This window comes from Myripristis murdjan, chromosome 1 (assembly GCF_902150065.1).
Source record: "Myripristis murdjan chromosome 1, fMyrMur1.1, whole genome shotgun sequence".
NCBI classification, from domain to species: Eukaryota; Metazoa; Chordata; class Actinopteri; order Holocentriformes; family Holocentridae; genus Myripristis; species Myripristis murdjan.
Genome location: NC_043980.1, coordinates 13,600,936 through 13,624,868, shown reverse-complemented (window position 1 = coordinate 13,624,868; position 23,933 = coordinate 13,600,936). Strand labels below are relative to the sequence as shown.

General features: G+C 41.2%; 1 protein-coding gene across 1 annotated transcript; it reads left to right on the top strand.

Moving 5' to 3' along the window:
- The first annotated feature begins 135 nt into the window (after positions 1 to 135).
- cygb2 (cytoglobin 2) lies at positions 136 to 20,004 on the top strand. Its single transcript, XM_030081241.1, has 4 exons — positions 136 to 148; positions 6,039 to 6,171; positions 17,150 to 17,381; positions 19,840 to 20,004. Exons 1-4 carry the CDS (start codon positions 136 to 138, stop codon positions 20,002 to 20,004), a joined length of 543 nt encoding a protein of 180 aa, XP_029937101.1.
- Positions 20,005 to 23,933: the final 3,929 nt, after the last annotated feature.

The window sequence follows — 23,933 nt, the reverse complement described above, 5'->3', positions numbered from 1 at the left end:
CTCAACTTGGCGGGGAAGCTGGCAAAACTGGAGAGCCGCTCGCAGCGGTTTCAGTTGCGCCTACTCCGACTGACCACTAGATGGAGCCAGAGAAACGTGCTGACTTGAATCTCGTTTCACTGGGCGAGAGCTCCTATGGAGAAGATCAGTGGAGACTGTTGACATGGTTTTCAATCTGTTTCATGTTTCGGCCTCTCATTAAGCCTCGTTTGAAGTGATGTGGCCCTGCAGTTCCTGATATGAAATCATATTTGTGTTTGTGTTAGCTTTAAATTGTATAGATGCTTAACTATAACCCAGATGAACAGAATCAAAAGGACATTACAGTGAAATAATCATTCATACATTTATTTTTATCACAACAGTTTCTACAGAATTCAGTTATAGCGGGATTAAATTATTCCTCATTTGGCTGAAGACCGCTGAAAGTCCCTAAATGACCACTGAGGGTCCCATGGCCCCACTTTGAAAACTGCTTTAGACCACATATCCCTATTTGATAAGATTATGTCTCCAAGCAACCCCACCTAAGAGGAGATTTTGTTATTAGACATGACTTTAAAGAGCTTTGGACTACAAATCTGTCCATACCATAAGTGGGAAGATTATCACATTAGGGAAGCTAGCCCTGAGAAGAGAAAAGAGGGGGGAAAAAAAAAAAAAAACATCCAGTCATCCTGATCCTTTTTGTCATTGCACCTTCTTCGAGGAAACTAAGTAATAGCTAAATTAAACTAAACTCTTCATACTCGTGTGGTCTCCCTGAAAGCCTCCAGGGCCATTTTGTTTATCAGCGTATTTGAATTCCCATTATTTGATACCGCAAAAGCAATTATTATTCCTAGTTCCCACACAAAACACACAAACAAACAATTATCCTGTCCTCAAACCACCACACAGTCATGCAAATGAGAGAATAGCCTCACACTACTCAGGTTTTGATGCCACTGACTTTCTTTTATACAGGAAATGTTTGACTCTAGGGGTTTGTTCTACTTAAATGCCTTTGCATAGCCTGTTAAGTTTTGTGTTTCTGGCTCAGTTGAAAAGGTCTGGACCTTCATATCACTCCTTTGTTGATCATTGAATGTTGATCAAGATCAACAAAAGAGACTGGGACCCATTCTCCAATCTAAGATATTGTTTTATTACAAGCATCAGATCTTTATCAATCTAACCCAGGCAAGTTTAAGTACTGGACCAGGCTAACACTGCTGTGAGCTTGGACAAGGACTGGGAATTATGACAAATTTAAGTGCACAACCTAAAATAAATACTGTAGGTCATAATTCTTAGCAATGTAGTCCAGCTCGGCCTTTGCTTTCAAGTCACAGTAATGCGTGGGCTATTTATGTGGGTCTATCACTCTCTCTCTCTCTTTCTCTCTCTCTCACACACACACACACACACACACACACACACACACACACACACACACACACACACACACACACACACAGACATACACATACATACACACACAAAGCCTTCTTGTCATAGTTGTCTCTGCGTCTCGTTCCAGTCCTTCTTCTGTCATACTGATTTGATCACAGTGCATGAACACTAATCCTGAACTGGTCTAATCAAGCATGGATAATACTCCGTATAGATTCATAGAAAATAGGAGAGAATACAAGGCATTGTTTTGTGTGTGTGTGTGTGTGTGTGTGTGTGTGTGTGTGTGTGTGCGTGTGTGCGTGTGTGTGTGTGTGTGTGTGTGTGTGTGTGTGTGTAAGAGAGAGAGAGAGAAACGCCAGCTGTTTATAGTATCAGTGATGAAGTAGTCATCTTAATGGTCTATGTTCCCCCCATCAAATCAATGCGCTCCAGCATAAGACAACTGTGGGTATTTGGAGATCTGCTCCAGCTCTGCTGACCTATTTGACCAGTCTGCTGGAGTGGAGGCTAAAGTCTTGCATGTTAATGAAATGTGCATCATGCATGATTCTGGCATGATGCTTCATAGTGGGACGTATTTGAGAATTCACTCAAAGTTTAGTGGTCTGTGCATTAGAAGAATAAAAAAACCTATTACAGTATTACGGGATTATCATTGGCCAGCTGTTACACTGTAAATGGAAAACTGCAAACTTCAATAATTTTGCTATTTCAAAAGCAGCTGTCATAGCAGTGCAGATACCTGTTACTACAGCTGGGTGTTGTTGAGGACCTGACAGTACAGTAGATATCATGATACATGGATAATATTACCATTTGTATCATGATACGTACACAGTACTCAGAAGTGATTGAAATTACAGCTTAAAAGACCAAACCAGTGACTCTGCATGTTGAGTGTAATATCTACAAAATGTATATACTTCACATTTCTGCTAATGTTTTCCCAAAGCAAGCATTCGTTGCAGTCATTTAGAGCTCCAGTATCATCCAGGCATTTTATCCAGCCACTGATTTCTATTCATTCCACTACAGTATGGATTTTTTTTTATCGGTATTTCTGCTTTATTTGATAGTGACAGTAGGGAGACACAAGAATAGGAGGCAAGAGAGAGGGCCACTGCAGTTTTGATACATGGTATGCACTCCATCAGGTGAGCTACCAGAGGGCCCCTATGATATGAAGATGAACTTTCAGAGACTTCAAACTTCCTTCACAGCAGTATTCCATTACAGTAATAAAGTCGTGCACATAATTTTTCATAAAAGTAGCAGCACTGTTGTGTTTTGATGTCTTGAAATTGGGCGGAGTAAAAACAGTCCCTCCACCAAAAAATAGTCCCTAGGGAAATGTTTGCTTTACACAGTGAATTATCAGTTCTGTGGTTTATGAATGGCACCAACTTTGTCAGGCACAGAAGCAGAACATTATAAGTTGAGTTTTTCAACCAATAAATAATATTTGAAAAATCAAAGGATTTTGAATTTATGTTGTGAAATCCTTAGTAACTCTGCATGATTTGCAAACTGGTTTGTTGCAATGTAAAATGTGGGTAAATTCAGAATCACTGGTATGGTCCTTTAAAATACAACCCAATAGCATTTGATCAGGCTAATACAATATGCAACATGTTACATGATAAATGAGGTGACGAACTGACTTAAAACAATTAAATCCAAATCCAATTAAATCCATTAAATCCCATTCTAATTTATCAAAACTAAATTAGCACAATGCAATGAACACGAAAGTGACATACTGATACAAGGCACTAGAGAATAAATGCAATATTGAGAAAAAATATTGTGATACACAGCTGTATTGATTTTCTTTTTCTTTTTTCTTTTTTCTTTTTTTTTTTTTTTTTTTTTTGCACATTCGTACCTGTTACTCAAATGTTTTTTGTCAAAACATAATTGTGAATTACAAAGAAAAACCTTGAGAGATGCAATCCAATTTGAAGTGCAATAGACAGGACTGCAGTAGTTTGAGGAAAGGATGGCTTTGATGGAGATCCACATTAAGTTAGCTGTGGTCTGAATCACATTCTCTGTCTTCTGTGGGTTTTGATCAATGCTTTCAGCTGTCTTCATTTGCAGAAAAAAAAAAAAAAAACTTCCGCCAAGCTTTTTCATCATAAATCCATAAATCCCATATGTCTGTGAACACTAAAACCCTCATCTTTGCTGTTTTGCTGTTGTTGTTTTTTTGTTTTTTTTTTTTTTTTTTTTTTAAACTCAGAAGAGATGAATTTGCTTCTGTCACAGGCGCAGTGGCAAGTTGTTGATTCGGAGCTTGAAACTTGACTCTCAGACACATAACAACATTTTGGGTTCAACTTTGTCCTCATATACACTTACTCTGAGTTCACTTACAATATCCTGAGTCTCATATGAACCACTCATGGATTGCTACACAGATACATCAATCACAAAACAGTAGATGGAGTGTATTTTTTCTGACTCCTGTGTCACATACTGAGTGTCGGCATAGCCTGAGTGACAGATGCAAGATGTCTGAGTGAGTTACTTCATCTTGTCTTGACGAGTGACAGAGTGACACCCTTTGGTGTTGTGCAGAAATCTGCCATTTTGCAAAACGCTGTGACAGCTCCATCTCTCAATTGTTGGCTTCCTCGGTCGCCTCGGTGGCATAATAGACCTGTCATCAGCGCCGTCCTCCACCATCCCTCTTCTCCTTTTGTCTAGACAGCAGTTTATCAAACATCTCCAGTCTTTATGCGAGCGTAGACAAGGAATGTCAAATGTGGCGTTTGCAGTACCTCCAAGCCAGATTGCATAGAGATAAATGTTTGACCTCTTTGGGATCTTCCTTCAGTCGTCTTGTTTTCTGCAGCGGTATAAACTGAAGTGCTCTCTGTTGACATTTGGCATCAATTCGCTTTCAAAGATGTTTTCAAAAATGTGTGGTATTTCATGTGCTTGAAAATTGTGTTATATTATCTCAGTTATGAAACTTAACCCCTTGAACTCTGTTTTTTTCCCTTAAAATTTAAGTGGCTTCAAATTTATAATAAACATTTTTCCATTTTGTGTAAAATTGCACATGTATGTTCCGTGGTTCTGCTGGTTGCAACGCTTCACTGAAGCTACATCTCACTTGTATTGAGTGGAATATTCAAACCCAAGATGCCATTGTTTTGTGGCTGCAACATTACACCCAATAGGAAATATCTAGACATCTTGTATATCACTTTTCACACATTTCTCTGTTATTCAACAGGACATACAGGACATACCAATGGGACTGACAGAGTTGTAGTTAGGGGGGAAAAAAGGAGCATTTTCATCACTTACTTCCCTGTTTTTCCACGACACAGTGACCCCCTACCCACCCAGCCAGCCTCCTCGTTCTCATGCCGACTCTCCCTCTCTCATCTCTCCCTGACAAGCTGTCTGCCACGATGTCCAGAGAGAGTTTGCGGGGAAGCAGATCTTTCGTATTGTTTTTCTGTCTGACTGTATGCTGCCTCTCTCCTGAGACAGACCAGGTACAGTACCCTTCATGCAGACACAAGCAAAACACAAACAAAACGCACACATACACACGTGAGAAGCACAGAGAATGAACACCACCGCCGCCGCTTGTTTCTGTTGCGTCCTGTGACCGTGCCACCTGCATCCATTCAATGCAAGCAGCAATGTATGTGTCTAATAGAGGAGGGGAGAGAGAGAGAGAGAGAGAGAGAGAAAGAGAGAGAGATACTGACTGTCTGGATGTGCATTCACACTTGCATGCTTCAGAGAGACAATTAGTGTGTGTCTGTGTCTGTGTGTGTGTGTGTGTGTGTGTGTGTGTGTGTGTTTGTCTGTGTGTGTGTGTAGGGGAGGGAGAGCACCAGAGACCCTTGATGCTCACTCTCTCCTGTCCTAGCTATCTCCCTCTCTCTCTCTCTCTCTCTCTCTCTCTCTCTCTCTCTCTCCCTCTCCCTCTCTTCTTCGCTACCCTTCCTCTATTTCTCCACCCCCTCTCTCTCTGTCTTTTTCTCCCCACCCCTCTCTCGGTCCATCAGGTCCTCACAACACACACCACAGCCTCAAACGCCTCATCTCCTTCACCGGAGCGAGAGAATCGGAAAGAGACAGTAGAGAGAGTGGAGGTGACGGAGGAAAACAGCCGCACGAGCCGACGAGCATCTCCCTCGTTGGGGGAGAGAGGGAGAGAGAGGAGGGAAGAGGAGAGGAGACAAGAGAAAGGGAAAAGGAGCGTAAACGGAGGAGAGAGCGCAGTGGAGTAGAGAAATAAGTTTTTAGGTAGAGGAGCAGGAGAGAGAGAGAGAGGCAGAGTTTGGAATAGTGAGAAAGTAGGAGTGGCAGTAGCTTGGTGGGTGGTTGAGGGGTTTATTTTTTTGAATGTTTTCTTATTTTGGGCTGTGAGCGCCAGCTGCCTCCTCTCCCTCTCCCTCCTCTCCCCTCTCCTCTCCGCTCCTCTTCTCACCCTGACTCTCCTCTCCCAGTTCCCGCCGTGGGGTCTCAGCTCTCCGTCTCCCTCCCCCCCTCCCTCACTCCCTACCTCCCCCGGGCCCTGCTGGGAGCCTCCGAGCTGCTGCGCCGCAGGAGGATGTCTCGCAGGGAGTCTCCACCGCCACCCTCACCGCCGCCGCTGCTGGGAGTTCGAGGAGGAGAGATGGAGCACGAGGAGCGGCCGGAACGCGTCGAGCCGCTGTCCGACGCCGAGAGGGAGATCATCCGGGACACATGGGGGCGTGTCTACGAGAACTGTGAGGACGTGGGTGTGTCCGTGCTCATAAGGTGAGTCATGGGAAGTGCGTAGGGCTCCCAGATCTTTACCTGGGTCCTTGTGGAGAGCATTGCTCTGTAAAATTGAGCAGAACAAACTCCTCAAGAACACAAAATAAGTGAGGGCATCTAGTTTGAGAGGAGTTCTGTGCTGGACATCGTGCCATCAAGACTCACAGGTGCTCATTTTTGTAGCTTTTTCAGCTGTCTCAGCACTTCAGGGTGTTTAGATGTGATTTGTTGTCGTCGCAATGAGTCGTGGGTTTTCCATTTACTCTTATCAGTCAGGTCCGGCACATCCACAAGATTTTGTGGTTAGCCAGTAAACTTTTGGGATATTTGTCTTTGTCTGTTGTATTGTTTTGGGCAATTTGATATTACACTAAACACATCATGGCGCACACTGAAGGGACAGAATGCATTTTAGAAAAGTGCCTATACAAGGCGCTCTCCTTTAAAATCACCAATCATACCCAAGTGTTATTATAATTATAATACAGACATGTATATATGTAAAGACAAGCAAAAATCAACAGAAATTTACTGTATTTACTATTTTAGGACCAGTGTTGCTTTTAAGATGAGACAACATCTGATATTTTATCAGATTAATTTGAAAACAACATCTTGTCAGTCATCAGCCATCATTCCACTTTAACTCCAGAAATCAAGTTGTGATCGGCAGATACTGAAATACTGGTTGCAAATTATATTAAATGCAGTCTAGAATGTGATAGAGCCTTGTGAAGTGACGCTCATAATAAACAGCGTATCTTAAAGGGTTACAAGGACAAATAGCTCTAGTTACAGGTAAAATACAACAGGAGAGGGCGATTAAATGCAAAGCATGGAAGAGTCTGTATACTTGCCAGTTCACAAAAAATCCCCTCATATAAAGATCGGCTTTAACACAGCATAGAAAGCACAGTTCCTCACCATGTGGAGCTCAGTCTTCAAAGCTTGAAGGAGCAGGTTGTGCATTATAGTTTCTCTTGGTATGATCTTTGAAACTGTTGCCTGTCATATGTAATAACCTTTTTTGATGAGAAACAAAGCTGCCGAAACCTGAAACGAAATGAATGAAATCTGGTGTGGATGAAGTATTAAATATACAGCGGTGATGTTACAGAGTTTGCTGATGCTTTTGGTGAATAGCTTCTACATGGGTAGGATACTCCTCTTTTCCAGTCTTCCAGCTTACAGTCAGGTTGTGTTATGTTTGTGTGTGCATGTGAAAAAATTGGTAGCCATGACCGTTGGAGCATTTGGTGCATAAGCAACACATACACATAACCCCCTGACCTTATGACAGTTTTGAACTTCCCAGTCGCACAGCTGTTCAAGATTTTCAGTTTTGATAACTGTCCACGTTTGTTTCACGCGTGTTGAAGTGATGCTAGTTGTACAGTACGGCGATCTTTCTGAATGAATTTTGTGAAGTAAATTAGAAGCGGTCACCATGGAAATAAGATCAGTAGGGAGGTAAAGCAAAGGTTTCGCTGCAATCCATGTCTGGTATACAAGCGCAAGTAACTCTACTTGGCTACCCACATTGGTGACACCAAGAATGTAGCGTACATCTTAAAATCAAATTGAAGAATATGCTGCTCTGCCCCCTGTAGCGACACCATAAGTTGTCTTTTGATACAGGTCAAACCAAAAAAAAAAAAAAGAGAGAGAAAGAGAAAAACTCATGATGGGGTATTCCATTTATCATAGCTCCAAGCCATGTCAGCAAAGGATACTGGCACTTATGAAGGAATGCTAGTGCTTATGCAGCACACATTCTGCATTTAACACACACACACACACACACACACACGCTCGTTTTGCACCCATCCCCTCAGCCTCTCACCAAAAACCGAGAGATGTGACAAGTGTAGGGAAGGAAGGAACATTGCATTCCTCTCTCATTAAGATGCTGTAGAAAATATCCCATGGTCCATTTCTCTCTACCACTTTCACATCCAAAGTGCCAGAGATGCTTCATGCCTCAGACATTTTCATTTATCCTGTCCAAAATTCATGTATAGGGCTCAGCTTATGTCTAAATTTTCATCTTTGGCTAAATTCAGCTGCAGATGACCTAAGCACCTTGTTTTATTATTCTCTGGCTCATTTTATCTCTAGCTATCAAAATATATCCTAAAAAAATAAAATTAAACAATTTTACCAAGGCTGTAATCTTCTCAGGGCAGACAGACATTCACTGTGAAGGCTTGCTGCCAGTTGTTGCAGACTGACTGGATGTTACACTGCTTGACTGTGTTTTTCTTGCTCCTTTTCATGTTTTTATACCCCAGGGGAGAGGGACTGATTTATTTGACTGTCCCCAGCTAAATTGTCTCACTGTTACACTAGGAAAGCCCTAAAGGGCTTGTTAAAATGGACACTGTCGTAGCCAAGGCGACTGATGTGAGTGAGACAAACTGATTTTCAGTTTGGGGTGACAAGAATCCCTGAGGGAGAGAGTGTAAGGGGCAGAGAGCATCCTCTTTTTTTCTCTCTTTTCTCTCTCTCTCTCTCTCTCTCTCTCACACTCCCTCTCTCTCTCTCCCTGTGTGTGTCTGTCTGTCTCTCTGTCTGTCTTGTACTCTTATCTGTGGATGACAGCAAGAAGCTTTGGCACTAAAACGTCTCTCTCCATGCTTTGCTTTCTGTCCTTTCCTCTGTCACTCCTTTCAATTTCATCTCTCTCTCTCTCTCTCTCTCTCTCTCTCTCTTTCTCTCTCTCACTTTAATTCATTCTCTGTCGCTCCTCCTCCACTGATGAAAAGATGAAATTGTCCTCGCGTCTCAGTCAGCCATAATGAACATCAAAATCGATTACATCAAAACTGCCAAGCACATAAGCAAATCTCCAGGAATGTATCTCGGTGAGGCTGCTGTAGATAAATACTGAGAAGTTACAGTTTTATTGTGCAAACTGTCACACATGGCTAAGAGACAGCAGAGCTCACATGAAGTGCCAACAACAGCATACAAAAGTAAGGTGACATAACTTCTCTACAAACTTCCAACATTATGCAAGGGATGAACAACATCATAATAAACATCACATTGCAATTACATTGTCAAAGTGATATGATAAATATTTTAGTGGGAGTGATCATTTTTACATCATGACTTTGTTTTGACTGAAAAAAACAAACGATTAAAATGATAGTATGATCTTTGGTGGGGTCCAAACAAACCTGTTTTCTCACATCTGGAAAATGCAATTTGTATGCCAGGGCATCTCTGTTGCACCACATTACTTCATTACTTTTGTCAGAAATATGTTGCATGTGGCCATATTGTGATGTTGATATTTTGAGTAACTCTTCAGCCCAACATTATCATGCTGTGGAATACATGGGAGGCAGAGTTATCAACCACTGGCAAGCAGTTTCTAAGTTACCTAACCTAACCTGAGGCTGACACTGGGTCAAAGTATTGCATGGTTGAGCTCTGATTATTAGGCTCAGTGCATTACATTCCCCATGTGAACACAGATTTGCATTCGCATGTCTGTCCATCTGCCTGGATGCATGGAGAGAATAGACAGTGACAATAGCCTCGGTTGATCTCACCAATGCGTACAAATGCAATTGCACCAAAGAGGGAGAGCACCCCAGGCCCAGCAGCACAGTGCATATGGCAGCTCTGTGAAAGCAATCAAACTCCGAATATCTGTGGTGTTGTGGGGTCGTAGGGTGTTGATTGTACAGCTAACATTCTTGTGGAGGCACAGGTGCTAATTATATATTCATTTGACAGTGGCAAAAACAGAACTATAGAACAAGAGAGGCTATTTTTATTTATCAATACCTAAGTGAACCATATGGAGACTGTTTAATGCAAAAAGCATCTCTCGAGAGCAGAGTGGTTCAATTTTTTTCTTTTCTTTTTTTTTTTTTTTTTGTTGCTGCTCCTCGGAATTATAAAATCCTTAAAGTCTAATCAAAATTTGATTAACAAGTTCTTCTAATGGCACTGCTTTGGGTTTGATGAGTTCATTTAAATGCACAGACAGGTGCAAGAACGTGCTCAATGCTCTCCAAGATCCCAAATGCTGGGACTCATTCAGGGACAAAATGTTTCACGGCATGCTTGTCTAGAGAGTCAGTATTAATTTGTAAAACGTATCAAGCTACCAAGCAGCCTTTAGGGTGGCTTTTAGGCGTTTTGCCCAAATTCCCTTGTCTCTCGAAAAGAAAGTACAGTGCAGTGCAGTAGCAACACTGTGCACGGCTTTCAGATGACGATAAATAATGTAAGATGGGTTAAGTCAGTGATATTGGCATGTAATGGCATTTTCTACAATTAGTCCATATAAAAATTAGAATTCTCTTTTTGTCTCAAGGCTAACCCAGGCGTCAGTCCACAGAGGCCAAGAGATAAGATAAGATAAGATAAGATAAGATAAGATAAGATAAGATAAGATAAGATAAGATAAATACGATGTATGGGCCCAGAACATGCCATGGACACCCCCTCTCTCTTCTTCTTTTTTTTTTTTTTTCGATAAAACACACTGCACTACAACCAGCAAAAGTGTCCCATATTAGGCCTGTTGCATTCTTATTATTTAAACCAGCCTGCATCCTTGAAATTGCATAAAGTGAGTATGATGTATTGAAATGCAAATATAACACACTACGTATAAGAGGTGAGTGGAATATTTTCCCAAGGATTCCACAAAGCATTCACAATAAAGAAGAGGCAGTGGTCTGACATCAGCTTGGTAGAAACAGCTAGCAGAAGGTCAAAATAAAAAGATTTCTACTTTGACTCAGGTTTTAATGATTGGCTAAGTTTTCTCCTAAGTATAACCATTTCTTTAGGTTGCCTCACTCTAAACCAAGCCTTATCCCAGCCTGAAGTTTTAGTTGCTTGTCCTCAATTATAACCAGAGGAATAACAACAATAACAACTTGTTGTTGTCACATAATCCAATTCATGGTGAAGGAATGTGATCTTCATGTCCTGTAATTTATGCCTACAACAAGAAGTTTTAGAGAGCTTATTTTCATATATATCACAGAACTTTTTGTGTGCATCACTGCCTTACAATGCACTATGGTTGTCGTACCAGGCTTACTTCCATATTCCAGTTGGTGGTAACTCTTAATGTTCGTAACTACTTTAAACAAGCAGCCACAGTACAACTTATGTTCTCGCTTCTCAAGCAAGTGTGACACACTTTACTGACCTATACGTGCTTTGTCACTATATCAACCAAACAGAAATGCCATTTTATTTTGCACAAGTCAAATGACCGCAGCAAACACTTCATTGACCATTCTACTCCATTTGTTTTATTGTGGAGGGTAGTCCAAACTGAAAAGCCAGCATTGCCTTTCAATACATTGACGTTTGACTGCTGGACAGTGAAACACCACATCAGAAAAAAAATCTCTTTTCAAGGCCTGATGACATGCCTGTTTTTTTTTTCAGTCATGCCTTGGCTAAATGGCATTAAACATTTATCACAGTGACACAAAGCCCAACCACAAAGAGAGGAACATTTTTCTAGAGTGAAAACATTAGAGAGAAAAGCAGCCCTTTCTTTTCTCAAAGTGCTGTTGTTAACTTTCATGTTTATCTACCCAGGACAACAGCTACTTGCTCATTTATTATTCCTGCCACAAAGCAAAAGTGCGTGTATACATTAAGCTGGGAGAGCCAAGCTAGTGACAGTGCAGGCTAGGTAGAGTCATTGTTAACCATAGGATCTGGGGGAGGTGGATGTGGGGCAGCAGACCTGCCCAGGGCCAAACTCAAACTGAGAAATATCAGGACGAGCATTTTCATTCAGCTGCATGCTCTCCAGTGAAAGAGCACTGACAAGAGTCAAAGTGGGTCAAGACTGAAGAGATGAGGTGAATACTAGTGTGAATGTACATATGTGTGTGCATGCATGTCTCTAACTGTTTTTCTGTCCCTGTTTGTGTATGTATGTCTCTAAATCTGTAATTATGTCTGTAAATATGTGTTTTGTTAACAGCAGAGCCTTGCATTGTTGTCAATGAAAAGATAAAAATGCCTGAAATGACATCCATTTCCATTTCTCCTTTGGCAATCTCTGAAAAGCCCTGTAGCTAAGCTTATGGAAATTTTTATATTGCCTTGGCATCGCACACTCACACACACACACACACACACACACACACTGATCTCTCTAACCGAGGTGCCATGAGTTTTTGTTCAGCTCTCACATTACCAAACCCCTGAATCAAAGCAAAAGCTGATTTCTAGAATCCCACTGGACAATTCACATTTTCTTTCTCACACTGTGCTTCTATCAACCATGGTGGCTGGAGAATGGGATTTACTACATGACCCTAAAATAACTCCCTATGCAAACAGTGGTTGGTGTTCATCAGGGTCCAAAGACGTCAGAGATATCCATCACTGTCTTACTGTCTTCCACATAAGAAGTCTATTACGCATGTAGCAGAGAACTGGTGGGATTTCTAGGCAGGGACGAGGTGTCTGCTTCTTCTCTGCTGCTCTTGAACTCCAACATCAAAGGGAAAACTGTAAGACAGTCACCATATGGACAACTGCCCAGTCTAATTTTAAGTTATCCCATTTGTGGGAATACATATTTGATTAATGAATGGTACATGAATGGATATACAACAATAAACAGGATGCCAGGTGCTGAGATTTCTGGCTCATCCAATGTGTACTCTCTGTTTTGGAGAAAAAGCTCCCCACCCATTGAAAGGTCAAGAAATTCCTAGAACTAGAGGCCTAAAGTAGAACTCCTTAGTTGAACTGATCAAGACATGTGATATTGGGGAACAACAGCAGAGTGCTTCCCTGAAATGACTCCAGTTTGGCTTTATGTTGGCACCAGAAGAAAGATCACAGAATCCACACAAATCAATAGGGGTCCTCATTTGAAAACATTAAAATAATTGATATCTCAGTTATCATGTTCGAAGACAAGATTTGTGGCCCCAAATGCTGCAGCAATCAGAGATACTGTTATTTCATGGATATTTGAGTAAAATTACAACTGCTACTATTATTTCTGCAAGAACAAGCATTTTTAGATTAAGCTGAAAAAAAAAAAAAACCATACAGGGCAGCCTCTATTAGCATTCCAGGGCTGAAGTTCCTAATGGAATACAGTAGCCAGTTAGCCAGTCAGTTCTTAAAGATATAGATCCTCATTTACATACAAGGCTGCTGTTTCCTGCTGCCTGCAGGCTGCTGGGGGGCCTGACCCGGCTCAAGGCCAGCATAATAATGAAAGAATTACATCTTGAATCTCTGCTGAGCCGAGATTATTGGCTGTAGACAACAGTGGAGGTTACATATCAGTAACACCCCTTTAAGTTAACTGCTAGATGAAACATAAAATGCTCCAATATATACATGATAGTAGCTGACATTAACCAAAAAGCCATCCATTCAGCTACAGTATTACTAGTAAATTTCAACATTTTGCCTCAGTAAGATATTTTGTTATTTTGTCCACCCACGCTGCTACAGTATTCATTTTTGTACATGGAGTTGTGTCTTTCAGAGAGATCCACACTCTGCAGACATGCTTCGAAAAGAGACAGCAGCCACTCCCCCAGTCTTCAGCACACCTGCCACCAATTAAACTCAAAGACACTGAACAATCATAACCGCCGCTGCCTCATTAGCACTACTTCACTGTTACGGTTCCTGCCACTCACCTCTGGTCGTACCAGTGGTGTATAGGGTGGATTCCACTCTTGGCGGATGCGAGAAAATGCATATTTCTCTCACAAAATTTAAACACTTGAGTCGTTAATCTAGGAGGAAGCCAATCATATGAGAGTGTTTAGCACTCACGGCACAATGTGCATGTAAAGTATAATTCCAGTTATGTCCGAACTGGGCTGTGTTTCCCCAGTTTTTGCCATTACGATGATTTATGTTGTTCAAAATTTCATCCTTTACTTCTCTGTGGAGCTCAACGTGCCTTTAGCTTGCAATAAGTGCTGCTCTCCAATACACACCCACAACGCTAAGGTAATCAACAACTGAACTGAGAAAAACTCAAAAAATATGTCCTTTCAACATGATAACACCATCAACACCATGGGGCCTGCCTACTTTACGATTTTCCATTTCCTGAAATGTGGTGCATATGGTGTAGTATTAGATATGGCATTTTGAGAGCATATCTGTTTTTGCATAAATATGAACTACCGACTGGGGAAAAAAGTTCATGTCAGCCCGATAAGTATAAGTAGTAGATTTGTGTTTTTCTCTCACCTGGCATCATGAATTTCAGGAGTGTGTCGACACAAGTGGCAAACACAGCAGTCCACGGTAAATTCTTGAATGCTTTAAAGCTGAAGCAGCAAAACAAAATTCTTCCTGATATGATGTGAATTTGGCAGAGGTCTGGCAGCCAGCAGAGTAAACACAGTGTGTGAGACACAAATGAACTATTACAACTGAAATGTCGTGTCATGTCGATTTCTATTTAAAGATGTGAACGTGCAGTGGGTGTTATTGTGCTGAAAGGTCATTTTTAATTGCTTTTTTTGGTGTCCTGTGTTAGAGATTGCATTAGGCTTCTTAGTGTATATGTAAACCTCTATAGTGAAGTAAGTGGCAAAATTTTGGAAAACAACAAGTGATCATGATGGCAAAAACTAAATAAGGGCCTTGTTGAAAAAAAAAAAAAAAAAAAACACAACTAATCATTTACATGCCAGAGTTCAGGTTATCCTTTGCAGAGTGGGTGTTGGTCATACTTTGCAATGAGCGCCAAGATATTAAGAGTGACTTTGCAGCCTTGGGCCACTCATTTCTTGAGTAGATTCTTATTTTCATGCTTGAGTGCCTCAGTGCTTCAGTCAAATGTCGTGAAGCATGCACAGTTCCCATTAAGATAGATTTTTGCTTGCCTTATTAAAGGCTTCTAATTGGTTTTGTCCCAGTTAAGCCTAATAAATTTTCATAGCTGTCATCCCGTCAGGTTTATTTCCAGCAATTTTTCATCAAACATGTACAGTGATAACATCTGTGATACCATCGGGTGCACCACTGGTTTCTTGAATGAATCTTCACTCTTTTATTCCTATTTTTTCTTACACTACTGTTCTAGTGAAAAAGTAGCAAAAGTCCTGACCCAGTACTCAACAAGCCAGCAAAGTTTGACCTTAATCAGATCAAATGACAGTTGCTGTGACATGCAAAAACAGTTGATTACCATACCAATTCCCATGTAGCATCTCAGATTGCATTTAGGTTTATAGTCTGAAACTGGCCATAGATGGCAAAGGGACTACTTGTATATAGTGCTTTTCTATTTTGCTAAATTCTCAAAATGTTTTACAGTGTATGCCTCACATTCACCAATTAACGCCTACAGCGGAGGCTGCCATGCCAGGCACAAACCTGCCTGTTGGGAAAGGACTTGTCTCAAGGCAAGACCTCAGGGACCTAGGCAAGGCAGGAGTCATTGTTTTGTGGCCTTAGTATGGATATCACCAACCAAAAAAGCTGCTGCTGTGGCATGACACAGCTGAATTTGATGCCACCAGCACCAAGAGCTGGATCCTTTAGTAATTAAACATGAAATGATCCATTAATAAAGGTTGGTGCCAGTAGGAATAAAGACAGCAGGTGCGACTGGTGATAAGAGGGTGGCTGCGGAGGTGAGCTTTCCATCCTGCACCCAGCACCTCCAATGTGCCCTGTGTGCCATAAAAGCAGCTGTAATGCATTATAGCATGTCTTGTGACAGACAGTGAAATTGCTGGACACCCTGATGCTGCAAATAATTAAAACATGGTACTTAAGAGCTCATAATGAAATGAATTGCAAATTGGGAGATGTCTTTTGTGCAAATTAGACAGCTTTAAGACTAAGCAACTCATAAAGGATTTAGACCTGAACATTCCTCTGGGAAATTGCTACTAGAAGTCTATGTAATTTAATAATATAGCGCATGTTGAAATGTCATTGACTCGAATGAAATATCATTAGAACCTTTTACTTTATTACAGTGCTATGCCATCAGAGTCTCCATTCCTCAGTGTGTCCAGAATATTATATTAGATTAGATTAGATTAGAGTCAACTTTATTGTCATTGTGCAGAGTACAAGTACAGAGCCAGTGAAATGCAGTTAGCATCTAACAAAAGTACAAATAGCTTTTTTTATGCTGTAAACAGTGTGTAAAATATTATGCAAAATAACTGTGTACAAATATGTCATATATTTACAACTATCCATGCATGTACACACAAAATCCCATCCATTTTTTTTTTTTTTTTATAAATTCCATATTTTCATGTGATATGGACATATTTCAAGCCCCACTATGTGTGCAGACAACATTTATGTATGAGGGCCCAGGTTATTTGTGACCTTAATTTTCAAGCAAGCATTCACAGCATTCTCTCTTCTCACATGTTCATGTTTTTGATCTACACCTTCATTTTCTCCTCCAGTTGCGATGCGGGATAAACTGTCTCTCTCATGATAAAGACAGTATGAATGATATTCGATATTTTGAGAAAGTCTGGCTTTTATAATTTTCCATTTTGCAACTTGAAACAAAATACAGGCATAACATGGGGGAGGCATCATTTAAAAGTGATCAGGAGTGGATTATAGCAAATTTGAAGAGTGAGAAGATCTGGAAGTAAGCGTGCATTTCTTGTCCAACACCCCCATCATCCCCATTAATGGATCAGGCAGTGCGGAAAGGTCTCAGGCTGCAAGAACTGAAAGAGGATGAGGGAGAGAAGGAATATTTTGGCCATTGCTGCATACTGTATTATTAGTTGGAATTTCTATGTACACCTAATAATGCACGATACATCTGCTAGAAATATGTCATTTGCCAGGATGGGAGAAAAATTGGGTTTCACATTGAGATACAATTATAATTTGTTTGGCACATACTGTTGTCAGTACATGGAGAAATCACTCACAAGTGGAAAAGTTATTGGTCTATGATTTTTCAAATTACAACTGACCTATCATTCATTCCCCTGCTTAGGTTCTTTGTGAATTTCCCATCGGCCAAACAGTACTTCAGCCAGTTTCAGGACATGGAGGACCCAGAGGAGATGGAGCGAAGCAGCCAGCTTCGGCACCATGCCCGCAGGGTGATGAACGCCATTAACACTGTGGTGGAGAACCTCCATGACCCAGAGAAGGTGTCCTCTGTTTTGGCTTTGGTGGGAAAGGCCCATGCTGTCAAACACAAGGTGGAACCCATGTATTTCAAGGTATGATGAATGGGAACTTGATGTTCAGTATATTCCAGGAGTTCTTCTGTGATTTTGTGCTGTTTTCCACCGGTGTTCCCACTTTCCCTTAGGACTCTTCATATGGCCTTTTTTGACTAAAAGAACTTACTGACGCACACTGTGCCATATTTCACAGGTTCTGAAAGCATTTCCACTGGCAACAACAAGGTTACAGGTTAAGTCCTGGAACCTGATTTAGTCCCTGCTCAGGTGGTGATACTAAAATCTGAGTTCTAGGAGCTTTTAGGAGTTGCTAGCAGCGCTGTCGTCTTGATTGGCCGTGACTTGGCAACATCTCTGGAAATAAGCACTATCAGAAGATGACAAAACAAAGCACCCAGTGAAAAATCAAGTAGCAACACAATGCAAGCAAGCAAGTTATACTAATTGGTGCCTGTCCTGATAAGTATTTGGGAAGAATTAAGTATCTACCCTGAGCTGCTTGTGTGCACAATAGAACAAACAACATACCAGTAATGTTGGAGCACTGCCACTGTCCCAGGACAGTGAGCTATATCTCACATTGACTATACCACAGAAGCAGATACAAGAGAAGGTGGCTTTTCTCCCACTGGAAGAGCAGGGGTGAGCCACTGTTGGGAAAAGAAACACTGTAAAAAGAGGCTGATATAATCTGATTTAATCAACAACAGGGGGTTAAAATAGATTAGTTAGCCTGATGCTTCACAACTGTTTTTATGTAACTGACTTGGCTTTTTATTGACTTTTTACTTGTAATAGGAGAAATCTATGGCCGCGAAATTGGTGACCTGTAAGACTGGTCCGTAGCTCTATTTCGCAATTTGCTTTAGCTTTGCCATTTACCTGCAGCCACAGAGCTTAGCAAGTTTTGTCCTAGGCTGGCCTCTGTACTAATGTGACTTATAGTTTTGGAGAGAGGAGAGACTGGAAGGGAGGGAGAGCGTGTATGTAAACTCTTTGCAAATAATGTACACACAAAGATGTTACTACTCTCTATACCAGTGTTTCCCAAACTTTTTTTCTGGGGACCCATTTTTTAAAAATGACAAACCACTGCGACCCAAATCACAATGTAGTTTGGCTAGCAGTGTCAGTCTGGTCTTTTTTCTGTTTTGTTTTCCCCACCGAGGTCGGTGCACGTTCAGCTTTACCCCAGCTTCCCTCGGATGTGGTAGTTTGGGTAGTAGTGTCTTTATCCGGGGCTCTCTTTTTGATCAGCCAAGCATCCATTGTGGCTGGCTGCGCGCAAATTATGGTGAAAATATGCCGGAAACACACTATTGGTGATCTGAGCGGAAAGTGCGAGTATGGTTTAAAAAAAATAATTTAAAAAAATAACAACGAGCTCCCTCATGTGGCTAAAAGGTGTACTGCAGATATAGATCTTAATAGGCTAGACTGGACATGGAAGAAATACTACAAATGTATTTGGCGACCCAAATAAAATCTCATGCGACCCACATGTGGGTCGCGACCCAGTATTTGGGAAACACTGCTCTATACCATCTAGTGGTGAGATAAATTTGCATAGTGCACATTTAAAAGATTTCTGCAACTCCATAGTTGTACTGGAAATATCTGCAATTGTCCAGTTATCCACAATATTACACCACCAAACAATAAAGTTGGCCTAGAAATGCAAAGTGTACGGTCAAAATGTTTTAGATGGATATATCCTTTAAGATGCGTAGAAACCTATACTGTCACAGTGTCACAGAGATCACACAAGTGATTTTGAATGTTTGGCACTTTTACTACAATTTAAACACATTTTACATTGCAGCAAACCATTTTGTAAATCATGCACGGGTACTAAAGATTTCACAACATTTAATCAAAATCAATTTTCAAGTTTAATTTTTGATTGAAACACCCACCTTTTAAAGCTCTGCATCTGTGGCTGAGAAAGTCATCACCATTCATAAACCACAGAAGTAATAACTGGCTGTGTAAAGCAAACGTCTCCCCGGGGACTGGGCTCCTGACTTGTGAGGTTGTTTAGTTCAGTTTTGCTGAATGATGTGAAGCTAGATTGTGAAGACGCTGCGGCATTACATTTATTTTGCCTTTACAACTACATTTCTTTTTTCCCCTATCTTCATGGTTTTTCTTGCTCTCTACTTCATCGTTTTGTCTCTGGCCTTTGTATTGCTCATTCGCCCACGCTTTTTTTTGCTTTATACTGTTCCCGTTTTCAATTCGCACCTGTCTCTCCCACTCTTTCTGTAACAGTACATTGGTTTCCTCCTTCCTACCTTCTCCCCCTTTCTACCCCTTGTTTACCCATTATATACACAGTTTCACTGCATCTCTGTCTCTCCCCTGTAGTCAAAGCCTACGCTCCTGCCTCCACCTACTATAGTCTTCATATCCCCCTCCAATCTCTCTCTCTCGTATCTCCTCTGTCTGCTATCCATGTTAACAGCATATTTTCTGCTCACCCCTCTCCTCCCAGATCCTGAGTGGGGTGATGCTGGAGGTGTTGTCTGAAGATTTCCCAGAATGCTTCACAACAGAGGTGCAGATGGTGTGGACCAAACTGATGGGGGCGGTGTACTGGCACGTCACAGGGGCCTACACAGAGGTGGGCTGGGTCCAGGTCTCCAGTTCAGCTGTGTGAAAGGTTAGAGAGGACGGCGGGCAAAAGAGTTTCCAGTGGACTTTATGAGAATGAAAAAAAAAAGAAAATGAGGTGTGTGATGTATTGTGAATGGAAGCAGGAGAACTGGAAATTATATGAGGCTTGGTTTCACAGACATGGAAAAGGCTTAAAGTGGTAATCCGCGAGGTTGTAGTTTTTCATTTTGGTGACATCTTTGGTGCTAAGTGGTCATTGCTGTGGTGTCTTCCGCACTGCAACTCCCACCGATCACTTTGCAGCCAGTGTGTCCAGCCCTGTGACGTCTCTCTCATTGAATTTCCTGTTGATGGAGTTGGTGTGTCTGTAGGTGGCGCTCTTTTCTCTCTCACTCTTTTCTTTGCCTGTTCCATCGCTGCTCATACTAACTCTCCAGTTCTTCTTATTGTTTCTCCAAATAAAAACTCATCACTTCATGTGCATCAGAGGGATTTTTTCACAGGAAAGACCTCCCTGACACCAGGTGGTTAGAAAGGCAGATGTAAAAGCTTTAATGAACTGGGTATGGGTTTTAATCACTACTGTGTTTTGTAAGTCAATAAGTAGCAAAAAGGACATTTATTACTACTTTTAAAAAAAATGCCGCGGATTATTACTTTATTCCTTTCTGTAGAAACCTACTTTTTTTTTGGCTAAGCCGTGCCCATGAATCCATCTAATGACATTTGGAAGGAAAGGTTTAAGAAATGTTCAGACTTAATGACTTTCTAAGTTGTGAGGGGGCAGTTAGTTTAGGATGCCCCAGCTATGGGACCATGGAGCTGCTGACTGTTAATAGTTAATCTTTGTGTTCTACTACTATATCCTTATGTTGAGGGGACCTGCGCCCCTTTCTCTCTAAATCGATGCATTGTGTGCTCTCAATGTCTTGTTTAACTTTACTGGGGTGTTGTTTGTATAAGTGTACAGTGGGCAAGTGTGCATACTCTTCTGCCTTTGTTTACAACTCATTGATGCGTTGGCTCCTTGACGCGTTGAAGAGGGCTGTTGGAAAGCTTTTTCTTTGCTGCCCCACCCCCCACTCCCCCGTCACCGTCCTTCTGTAAGCACTCGGCGTGCAGTTACGTTGTGAAAGTGTGACGGGATACATCAGCAGGTGGAGAGAATCAGAAACCACTCTCTCTTACTCTCTCTCTCTCTCACACACACATATTCACACACACAAACACACATACACACAAAGACATGCCATAAGACCTCCCCATGCTAATATTTACAGGACTGTCACTTGGTTTACCTCTCCAAAGCCCCATCAGAGACGTGATGCATTAAAGACTCCATTAAGGGTTTAAGAAATTCACTCTACGAAAAACATGCCCACTTTTGTAGTTCTGTCGGTATGTGACCCATTTAACGCGAGGAATAATGCCTGAAAAATATGTAAAATACATAATGTGACTTGCATTGTGTATTTAACTATTTCTCCTCAAGCTGTACAGTAAACACCGGAGATTGAACTTAATAACTCTGCCCTGCATGCATTTTCCGTTCCCTTTCCTTGCAAATCCTTACGTTCTTGTTCGTGCACCAGTAATAAGAGGCTTGGGACTGCATGCACTACCGTTTCGGGTCTCCACTCAGTTCCATAACATACACGGCAAATCTGTTTAGGTTGGACATTAGATTCAATCTTGGGTTTGCATCTGCTCCAGTGACGTCCAGTATCTCCCGTCTGGTCCCCCTTGGCATCGGCATCTGGTATTAATGAGGAGGTAATGAGTCTCCTGTCCTTGTCATTTGGTTATTCATCTACTGTAACATCCCATTGCCTCTGTCAAGACCGCCTCATTGAGAACAAAAACAATTATGGCTGGACAGATAGTCTTGACTTATTCTATGTTACATCCATCATGCCATGTCAGCCATTGAGAACGATGTTGTACGATGGTCACTTTCATTCATTTAGAGGGAAATGAGTTTAACCAAAGAGTTATGTTTAAGAATGAATAGCACTGAGCAAAATTGATCGTTTTTGGTACACAGGTACACATTATGTGGTCAAATTCTTTACTCATCAATCAATATTTCACCCTTACATGTCACACATTTCGTTTGCAGGCTGCTCTAGAGGGTGGGATTTTGTGTCTTGCCTAAGAGCACTAAGAGCAGGATGCACGACTGTTTAAAATGTGACCTTTCTGACTTGGGAATGTCACTCCAGCCAGTGTGCAGAGTGTCTTGCCTCTATGTATTTTGTTATTCATATTATTAAATGCCATTCCAGATGTTTAAAAAATGAATACATTTCATAGGGATGCACGATATTGGAATTTTTGCCGATATCCAATATGCTGATGCTTTCCAACTTTTTCCCCCGATGCAAATACCAATATATGCATTTTTTTCTCCACCTAATTGCCAAAAACATCAAGTGTCTCCCACAGTGAAATTAACATTTTATTACGCCTGCTCTTTTTGTGAAGGCCCACTGGCATATGCAGACATAAAATACAATGCTTTTCAAAATAAACCCATTCCACTGGACAAAATAAGACAACTACTCCAACTTTGGTTATGTAAAACATGCCATATTTATTTGTATGTAATATTTTCTTTCAAACAAAACTGTAAGATTCATCAGGCTTGGATGATGCTCTGGCCGGGAAAATCCTGACAACAGCCACAGCCAGGGTAAACTGGCCGTATTTTACACATCGGCATGCCATATCAGCAGAAATCTTCATTTCTGGCAAATACCAATATTTCATTTCTGAAGCCAATGTCAGTACCAATGTTATGCCAATATTATTGTGCTTCCCTAAAATATAGCGTTAACCCTGAAACTTTCCAGCTATTACTGCAAATCATTTTGGCATGATACTCAAAGATACTGAATGCTGGCACAAAGTGTAAATTATTGTCAGCTTCAGTCCAAAGATAAAAATGAGAAAAATTATGCTAAATAGAACTCAGTTCATGCCCGTGAGAGAAAGCCTTCCAATCCTAACTTTTGTAAAAGCAGTTCATTAACAGACTTCAAGTCCCATTCAAGTATAATTAGAGAGTCGTAAGCCCCATGTCATCACAGCAATAAGTCTGATGAATGACCCGGATTGCAGTGGGATAAATATACATGGAGTCAAACAAAACCCATGGTAAACTCTCTCCACTTTGGCTCAAATATCTGTAGAGGTAGTAAAGGAGCCAAGTAAGCTGTTGTTGGTCATAAATCCCTTTTCAAAACACACCGCGGCATCGTTCTTTGCCCCACTCTTGACGTCAGCAACGCTTTCTGCTGAAGAGCCTTCCTTTGAGGTCAGTCCTCTTCGTTTCCTTAAGTAGTCTGTTCTTGAGGAATATTTGTACTGAGCCGAGTTCCCCGACATCTTGTTTATTAAACACTGTGTGTGTGGTGTGAAAGCCGTTGCTCTCACACATGCAAACACACACACGCACACACGCCCATTCACAATGTACTGTTTCTCTTGCAAAGCATCCCTCTCCATCTTTATATCCCTGTCTGTCTTTTATGCAGCACGTTCCTCTTCACACTTTATGCACACACACACACACACACACACACACACGCACACACACACACACACACAAATGTGCACATGTGCAGACACGTCCCAGTCACATTCACACATTCTCTCTCTATTCGGTCTCTCACTTAGTCACACTATGACTTTGTCTCTGTCTCACACACATGCTATCCTGCATTAAGTTAGATGAGTTGGGCATGTCCTCGCCTAACAAGTGTACCACGGCAGCAGTTAACTCAATAAATATTCTAAGCTGAATTTAGCCAAACTCTCCTTCGCTCTTCAAGACGTACACATATGTTTCTCTTTCAGCAAATAAGGGCATCATAGCATATGTGAAACTCTGTGTTTTTATTGTGAAATGTTTTTTGTCTATCAGTTTAAAAGTTAGGACTTTATATTTTTCTAAATATATCTATGAGAGGA

Coding starts and splice junctions, on each gene's coding strand:
- cygb2 (XM_030081241.1), top strand. Junction 6,172..17,149: donor GGTGTGTCCGTGCTCATAAG/GTGAGTCATGGG, acceptor TCCCCTGCTTAG/GTTCTTTGTGAATTTCCCAT. Junction 17,382..19,839: donor TGGAACCCATGTATTTCAAG/GTATGATGAATG, acceptor CTCTCCTCCCAG/ATCCTGAGTGGGGTGATGCT.